The sequence below is a fragment of the Exophiala dermatitidis genome, assembly GCF_000230625.1.
Source record: "Exophiala dermatitidis NIH/UT8656 unplaced genomic scaffold supercont1.2, whole genome shotgun sequence".
NCBI classification, from domain to species: Eukaryota; Fungi; Ascomycota; class Eurotiomycetes; order Chaetothyriales; family Herpotrichiellaceae; genus Exophiala; species Exophiala dermatitidis.
This window is the reverse complement of record NW_008751647.1, coordinates 3,011,484-3,019,567: the sequence shown is the minus strand read 5'-3', so window position 1 is coordinate 3,019,567 and position 8,084 is coordinate 3,011,484. Positions and strand designations below refer to the sequence as shown.

Genomic DNA, 8,084 nt, shown 5'->3' with positions numbered 1-8,084 from the left:
TATAACGCTTTTATTATCTATTACGTATTCTATTAGAAAGCTATTTCTATATATAGTAAAAAAGGTAGTTATTAGAATAGAATTATAGAAATTTCGTTAAAAATAGGTATAAATTAAGGGGTACGAATATCGAGAAGTTTAAAGCGAGCGTAGCCGAACTGCGTCTTAGATACGTAGTTCGCTACCGTCGGTTTAAACTGTCGATTCGATATTAAAAGGGCGCTAAAAAACCGCGTTATACGCTGTCGTACTTGGCGTTACCTACTCTCAAAACGCGGGTAGCAACTTGTCGATTTGAGCGCGTTTTGTTGCTAGTTGGCGGTTTGAAATGCTGGCCGCGAACACACCCTCAACAGCGCTAAGCAGTCCCGTGCTTTCTCCTGTCCTCCTCTACTGCTGCTACTAGTACTATAGTATCAACCCCTTCTCTTCACATCGGTACCGACTATTTCGCCTACCCGCTTCCAGAAGGCCTTCTTCCTTCTTCGCTCCTTATCCAAGATTCTCAGCAACCGCAACACCCCCGTCGGCCAACGTAACGAGCTCGCCCCCAGCTGTCCTCCATCTGCCGCCGCGAGTCGGTGTAGAGTCGTCTCGATCGCGCTCCTACGCCAGTCGAGGGACAGACGAGAGTGACAAGCATGATCACAATCCCGGACGTGAAAAGAGCCCGAGTGGAGTTGTGTCCCCTACCTACCTATTCAGGGATGATCGGAGGGTTGAAGGGATAGGAGGACACTAACTTTCCCTTTGGCCCAGCAGCGGAATCCAGGATCTTGGGCCTCAGCCAGTTGGGTAGCAAGCCCACTACCGCAACCACTTTATCTTCCCCGGGAGTCTGTTTCCAGAGTTCCTCCGCCCCCTCTGGCTCCTTTGGCTTGTTAGGGGTTCCTGGCTCGGCTCTAGTCCTGCGTAGTCGCTGTCCGGTGACATCCACGGTCGCAGGAACTGTCAACGCCAGCCCGACCCTTGCTGGCTCTTGGTCTTGCCGCACATTCGGTATCAGTTCTATCACCTTGAACGATTCAACCAATGAAGCTGCAAGATGACAACACAAGTAGGATGTCCAGCTGTTGAACGAGGGTTGACTGAGCAATGGGAGTCAAACGAACGTCAAGGTCGTCACATCAAGCACTGGCCTGCAAGCCAACCAGCGTCTGTTCATGACCAATCTCCGCTGGCTTCTGTAGGCCCTGAGCCCGATCCGCGGGCGAGTTGACAACTTGCTATAACAGCAAGGCTCGCCTCAAGACAACAGCGGTTCCTGAGGACACATCAAGTGGAATGCTGAGTTGTCTACCTAGGTACAGCACCATGGCAGCGTATAGTGTCCACTTCTGCTGCAACCGCAAAGGCTCCTGTCTGCGGCCCTGAGTGGCGCAACTTATTATCTATGCTGCCATTACAAACCCCTGCGTATAGCCATGCGTATAGCCATGAAAATCCACTCGGGAAGGACAAATGGCGTCAGGTCCGCCGTGAACTTCGCCAGTTGGGCTGCTCAGCCAGTAGGTGGTCTTATTGAGAAATAATGAGGTTGCCTGCTCATCGCTCTGAATCTACGGTACCGAGCAATTGTAATGTCATGAGGACACTCGGATGACCCAAAGGGGATGTGGGCCGAAGACATCATAAAACATAGACAGGCAGCGGTGTTTTCACCTTGCCTTTATCTTTATAACCACTGTCCTGCAGTTTCCATAGATTATAGATCTCAAGTGCGAATTCGGAAGCATATATACTACCTGACCTAGGTATTCAACATGGCAAATCTAGACAAGGAGGCTATTCTCGCTCTTGGGCAGATCGACCCTGAATTCAAAGCGGTTTGTCCATCTATGCCCTTGCAACTGCTAGTGTAATCTTACTGATGGCATGGTATAGTTCCTCGATTCCGCCAACCTCCCACCAGTCAACTATGACAATCTTGAAGAGTACAAAGCATACGTTGCGAAACGTGACGCGGAGATCATCAAAACATTCAGCCCGCCTCCTCCAGAGATTCGAGAGACTGAGCTTCAGTATCCTACAAGAGACGGGGCCAGCCTCCGCGCAAAGCTCTACCAGCGCACCACTCCTCTGCCAAGTGGAAGCCCACTGATTGTCATGTTCCACGGTGGTGGTTTCTGCGTTGGTAGCCCCGAGCGAGAGGAAGAGAGTTGTCGCACCTTCACCATGGCTTTTGGCGCGACGTGCATCTCGGCATCCTACCGATTGGCTCCCGAATTCAAGTTTCCCTACGCTCCCAAGGATGCATGGGATTGTCTGAAATGGGCCGCAGCATCCGCAAAGTCCTGGGGAGCGGATCCATCCAAGGGCTTCATAGTAGGAGGCACCTCAGCCGGAGGGAATATTACGGCGATATTGACCCATTTGGCTCGCGACGAGAAGTTGTCACCTCCCTTGACAGGCCAGTATCTCGCCATTCCAAATCTGATTCCGGAGAAAAAGTGCCCGGAGAAGTACCGGCCGTATTTCCTGTCTTATGAACAAAACAGGAACGCGCCCGTCCTCCCAGTTGCCGCCATCGACATGTATATGGGTGGCTACCAGCCTGACGAAGACGACGGAGTCTGGTATGCTGTCGTCAACCATCCCAACGGACACAAAGACTTGCCTCCGGCCGTCTTTCAAATCGACGGCTTGGACCCGTTGCGCGATGATGGACTCATATACGAGCGCATCTTGCGGGAGGAGAACGGAATCAAGACCAAGACTTTCATATACCCTGGCTTGCCGCATGGCCATTGGGGGTTATTTCCGTTCCTGCAGAGCAGCGTGAAGTTTCGCATAGAGCAACTGGAAGGCATGGGCTGGCTTCTCGGAAGAGAGTTGACACGAAAACAGCCAGCGTGAAGGCCATACAATCGCTTTGAAGCAGTGGACTTGCCATGTAATAAACCTTTACGGTACACATTAATAAACAGGGCCAAAGCAATCAAGGAGGCCGTGGGTTTTGTGTCTCATTCCATCATGGCGCCGTCATTTAAACGACAGACAACGGCCCGTCTTGCTGTTCATTAGGTAGTCAAGTAGTCCCCTTCCCCTTCTACTTCTTCCTCTCCCGGATCTTGAATTTGACTCCATTCTTGTTGACCCCTCCAACAGTCCTTGCCATCTTGGCGCGTTGCAGCTCCAGTTCGTCGGCAGCCGCAAGGATTTCCCGCTGTCTCTTCCTGAGCGCCTCGAGCTTCGCAACCCGCATCTCTTGTAGCCGTCTTCTCTTCTTCCGCTCTGCGCGAAGCCGTGCCGCTGCATCTTGTTCCGCCGCCAATGCCTTTTTCGACTTGCGCTTGGTAGATGGCGGGTTGTGGTCTACAACATCATTCTCGTCCTCAGAACTGAGATGCTGTTGCTCCACTTCGCCAGAAGTCCCATTCACAAGAGTGTCCCCGACGACTCGGACCTCGCCATCCGAAGTTCGCTTTTTGCCTCGGGTGGAACCAGGTTCTTCATTTCCGTCATCAAATACTTTTCTTTTACCCAGCACACCACCCGCCACAGTCACAGCATCCATACCAACCTCCTGCTTCAGCTTTTCAATCTCTTTCCTCCCTCTGGCCGCGACCGTCCTCAAATATCCTGCATCCTGGGTCTTGAGGAGTTTGACCGCATCATGGCTCAAGGGTCCCGGTGCGGTGGCAGTAGAAGCAGCCTTGTGTTTGCCCAAGCCGGCCTTGCCCTGGCTCAGCATACCAAAGGCGAACTCATCGGGATTCTTCTCGCGGGCTTTTTGGGACAATTGGGCCAGTTTCTTCTTCTTGGTGTTGTAGTCCTGCGCGCGCAGCGAGTAGTCCTTGTGTTTTTCTAGCAGACCCCATTTCTCGCGGGATTGGGGCTGGGATCGCTCTTTGTGAGGCCGTCGGGCGACGGCGTTGCGGAGGGACGACATGGCGATGGCGCCGTCAGTGAGAGTTCGACTATGCGCCGGTCAGAGGAGGGAAGGGAGTCCCGGGACAAGCACTATCGAATGGGAGGAGGAATGGGTGTGTGTCGGCGGTGGTGCAGACGAAGTTGAAGGTCTCTGTCTAGGCCACAGGAATCTCGGGCTGTGGGCAATTATGATAATAGTCAAATGCTTCGCGTCGTGATTATTATTTAGTGATAATAATAAAATTCCAGACTCGGAGACGGAAAGTATAAAAAGTGGTGGAGTTGAATGAAAATCCGGCGGCCACTTCGGTCGGCGAGTGTTGATGCCGGGGTTCAGATCCAAGTCTGGCGGCGTCTGCAGTTCAACCTCCACAGTCAGTTCACTGCATCAAACTCGTGAGCTCCGGTTTCCAATGCTTGACCATTACTGACTACAACTTTTCATTTGCAATTTGAAACGTGATACCTGGTCTTCCGCCTATGTTCAGCGTATTGCTGTCCCTTGAAGCAATTTACTAAGGGTCACAACAATACTACACCTTCATCCTAGAGCATGGACATGGCCTCTTCTGTCGTGCCCGAGCCGCAACCGGCCACCACAACCAGCAGACCACAGCAGAACCTGCGTAATCCTCTCCCTTTGTCTCCAGCTCAGGAAGCGGAGGTCCGTCGAGCATACTACGCACGAGTACGTTCGAGATGTCAAGATGAGATCAAAGGTGGGTTGTGTTTGGCGTCTTGTTTGTGGGAGAAATATATCCTATGCTTGTTAGGAGATTCCTGTTTCAACTGGCTTTTTCACCGCTGACCGACCCTGTCTTGCTTTCCTTTTTCTCTTGTGGGCGAGTATCAAATGCTGACCGTCGTTGGTATCCAGAGTTCGCCGATTGTGCCCGTGGACGAACGATAACCGTGGCATGGAACTGCCGGGCTCAACATCACAAGATGAACAGCTGCATGATCAAGTGGGCGACGAAAGCGGAAGAAGACGCTGCGCGAGAAGAATGGTTTCAAGGGGTTTTGGACCGACGGCGACAACGAGAGGAAGAACTGGCCGCGGTCGAAAAGAGAAGACAGGAGGTCATTGAATTGACCAGAAAGCAAGAGGAGAAGGAAGCGCTGGAGGCGGCGAGAAAGCTGGCAGCGGATAAAGAGGGTGAGGCGAAGAAGAAGAGCGGAAGCTCCTGGTGGCGGTGACGATCGAGAAAAATAAAGAAAAGAAGAATCGATGGGAATCTGTCCGGGTGCGCTGTTCTGGTGACACCGTTTCCTTGGGACTGACATCTCGAGGTTCGGTCTTTGCTCACATTCTGGACAAGCTTATGGGCAAAAGGAGAGGAGGGTCTGAAAGATGCTGTGCGAATAAGTCTCTTCGTTCACTATTGCTGCTGAGTCAAAACAGCCACCATTGGGGCAGCCCGAACTCATCGCGCGCGTCTCCGGCAATACGAAGACGCCCACCGCCGTCCAATCGACAACCTTGGGCTCGAGTATGCGAAGTACGGACTTGCCCTGATCGCTTATACAAGACACAAAAAGCAAAAACACAGCAATGGGCAGGGCTGTTTCGCTGGCAACAACTTTTCAGCTCACCGACAGACCTCGCCATGTCCAATCCTATTCACACCACCCCAGCTGTCGTGTAGTATTGAAAGCCGCATCACCAGAAAACCCACCACGAAGGCCAGCAGACGAGTCGAGCTCCAAAATCCCGGCCTATCTGCAGATCCAGTCAATCTACAACACAAACCGTTTGTATATTAAGAACCAAATCTCACCTCAAATATCGAATCAGCCAGCGGGCAACAACAACCTTCAGGCCTCTTCACCACCGCCATATTTGGCCTTGACGTATTCCCACTTTCTGCGACTTGCCTCAATCAGAGCCTCATGCTCATCCTCATCGCTGGCAAACGGACGTCGTCGTCTGGTGGCTTGGTCGTTACCCGAGTCATAGTCATCATCGAAAGGGTTGGACATGTTGGCTCGGCTTTGAATTTGGGCTGCTTTGGCTCTGGCTCTGGCGGCATCATGGCGTCGTTCCTGGACTTGGCGATAGAGAAAGTACGCGGCCACAAGCCAGACCACGCAGTTGGCGAGGGCGATGGCCGATTCGAAGGGAGAAACGTAGTATTTGCTATGTTTCTCCATTTTGAGCAGCTTTCGTCCTTGAGAGCTGAGTGTGTGTTTCAGTCGAGTGCTTGTGGATGGGGTGGAGTGGAGTGAACAGGACTGAACTCGATCTCGATGTCGATCTAAATATGAGAAAGAAACAAACATTTAAAGAAAGGACTCGCAGGCAGCGCAGGGGCACGGTAGCCGTTCATATACTCACTTGTGTCGTTCATGGTTTGCGGTGTGAACCGTTGCCGCAACAAACGCACACTCTGTCCAGGGGAGCACAACGGCGACTCTGAATGAATGAATGCACGAAAGAAAAAGCAGAGAAGAAACGGTCTGTGACAAGAATACTAACTAGGTCTTACAGACCGGCTTCCATTGAATATTTATATACCAGAAAAATATGTGAATATTACAAGACTCAACAATGATATGCCAGTCATTGTCACCACGACAGTCGCCGCCATCTACAAAATATCGCCTTCCCGGATAGTATTGTAAAGCTCTGGTTTCCATTATTGATAGCTAAAGGAATTGGGTATAACTATAGCGGCAACTCTATTCTTGGCTACCTTAGGTGTAAGGTGTCTCTTATGTACAGCTGTCCCCCGTCATCTCGAATTTTCTTTGTATGCAGTCAATGTCGGTGAAGCTACTGCCTCATATCTGGTGATAGACCACGGTAGGGAGGATGACATTCATAACTGCAGCAACAGTGTAATTGGTGTCTTCCCTTGAGGTATTGAATGAGCCATGTGAATAATTAGCTACTACAAGTAGTTAAGCTCAGCTGGACATCACTGGCACAAAGATATCGACATAATATGACACAAGACATTACTAGGTGGCCTGTAGGTAAGGTAGTCATACAGGAAATGATATGAGCGACGAATCATAAGCCCGTTCTCACCTTGAGCAAACCATTCTCGGACAAACAAATACTGGATATCTGCAAACCCAGCCAGCCAGCTGTTTTACTTAACAAAAAGCATCAACGACACAAACGGATTGCTGGACATGATCATTCCTCGACGAGCGAGCACGATGATCGGTAGTGAGTGGCACAAAGAAAGCAAGGCCCTTTGAGCCAACCCAAATAGTATAGATGCGCACGATGCATTTCATGACGAGCAGAACATATGGTGGAAGAACAAACCGTTTAGCAGCTGCTGCATGTCCTTGTCTGGGCAGACGAAAGGGGATGGCTCATCAAGCTAAGATGCCTACCGATGACCAAGATGAACATTTTCTGGCGGCGGCACGGCATCACCGGGTTGTGACGGTTGACTGGAACTGAATGTCCTTCTTCAAACAACAAGGCACGAATGACTGCCATATGCCTCCTGACTCGGTAGCTCGGCGTCTCACTGCCGTCGAGAGGGCCGTCGAGAGGATCATGGCAATAGTTACCCCTGAAAAGAAAGTGACGCACCTGCCTCAGTGGCCGCAATTGTTTGTTGGGTGCCAGGAGTTTCTAATCTCGGATCAACTCTCAAGGATCACTTACCGCAATGTACTCAGAGTGCATAGGTTCAAACAGCTGGACGGCGTGGCATGCGCATGATGCGTCTCAAGCGACCTTCCGTCGAGGGACATGGATGGTTCGAAGTCCAGTTCCGGATGTATCTTCATCCCTGCAAGGCTCGAATCGAAGTAAGCACAGCCCGCTTGCAGCCCTAGGAGACCGGGTAGGCAAGGAATGGGTGGACTGAAAGTCCTCGCGAGAAATGGTCTTCGACCACGTTATTTGCAATCATGATCAACCCCGGCAAAGTCATTGAAGGTAAGCGCTGGTGTGAGGCCCCTGCCCTCAAGGGACAGGGGGTCGGGCGCGCCGAACACTTACATAAGAACAACGGACTGAGATCTGTCCAGGAAAGTGAAGAGGAGGCTCATTTATTCGGGTCTTGATGTCAAGGATGAACAGGCCCAAATACCGAGTCGTCGCAGCAATCAGGTATAAGCTTACCGCAGGGAGCGAGTAGGTTAGGTGGCCGAGTTCAGACTTACCGAGGCATATGATATCTGGGTATCCCGGAGCCCTGCCAATATCAGGAGAGACTGCAGCCAGGAGGTCGAAGATGACATGC

General features: G+C 51.3%; 4 protein-coding genes across 4 annotated transcripts; 2 read left to right on the top strand and 2 right to left on the bottom strand.

The window, feature by feature from the left end:
• Nucleotides 1-302: 302 nt before the first annotated feature.
• HMPREF1120_02553 (uncharacterized protein) lies at nt 303-3,145 on the top strand. Its single transcript, XM_009156597.1, has 2 exons — nt 303-1,826; nt 1,885-3,145. The coding sequence occupies exons 1-2, from the start codon at nt 1,764-1,766 to the stop codon at nt 2,854-2,856; spliced, it is 1,035 nt and encodes a 344-aa protein (XP_009154845.1). The 5' UTR covers nt 303-1,763; the 3' UTR covers nt 2,857-3,145.
• Nucleotides 3,050-3,892, bottom strand: HMPREF1120_02552 (uncharacterized protein; the record flags this gene model as incomplete). The annotated part of the gene is made up of 1 exon (XM_009156596.1): nt 3,050-3,892. One exon carries the CDS (start codon nt 3,890-3,892, stop codon nt 3,050-3,052), a length of 843 nt encoding a protein of 280 aa, XP_009154844.1.
• Nucleotides 3,893-4,192: 300 nt separating this feature from the next.
• Nucleotides 4,193-6,563, top strand: HMPREF1120_02550 (uncharacterized protein). The gene is made up of 2 exons (XM_009156594.1): nt 4,193-4,592; nt 4,751-6,563. Exons 1-2 carry the CDS (start codon nt 4,427-4,429, stop codon nt 5,068-5,070), a joined length of 486 nt encoding a protein of 161 aa, XP_009154842.1. The 5' UTR covers nt 4,193-4,426; the 3' UTR covers nt 5,071-6,563.
• HMPREF1120_02551 (uncharacterized protein) lies at nt 5,689-6,024 on the bottom strand (the record flags this gene model as incomplete). Its single annotated transcript, XM_009156595.1, has 1 exon — nt 5,689-6,024. The coding sequence occupies one exon, from the start codon at nt 6,022-6,024 to the stop codon at nt 5,689-5,691; it is 336 nt and encodes a 111-aa protein (XP_009154843.1).
• Nucleotides 6,564-8,084: the final 1,521 nt, after the last annotated feature.

Excerpts from the sequence above, each read along its gene's own strand:
- HMPREF1120_02553 (XM_009156597.1), top strand. The coding sequence starts at position 1,764 with ATGGCAAATCTAGACAAGGAGGCTATTCTCGCTCTTGGGCAGATCGAC. Across the intron at positions 1,827-1,884 it reads TCGACCCTGAATTCAAAGCG|TTCCTCGATTCCGCCAACCT; the intron begins GTTTGTCCATCT and ends GGCATGGTATAG.
- HMPREF1120_02550 (XM_009156594.1), top strand. The coding sequence starts at position 4,427 with ATGGACATGGCCTCTTCTGTCGTGCCCGAGCCGCAACCGGCCACCACA. Across the intron at positions 4,593-4,750 it reads ATGTCAAGATGAGATCAAAG|AGTTCGCCGATTGTGCCCGT; the intron begins GTGGGTTGTGTT and ends GTTGGTATCCAG.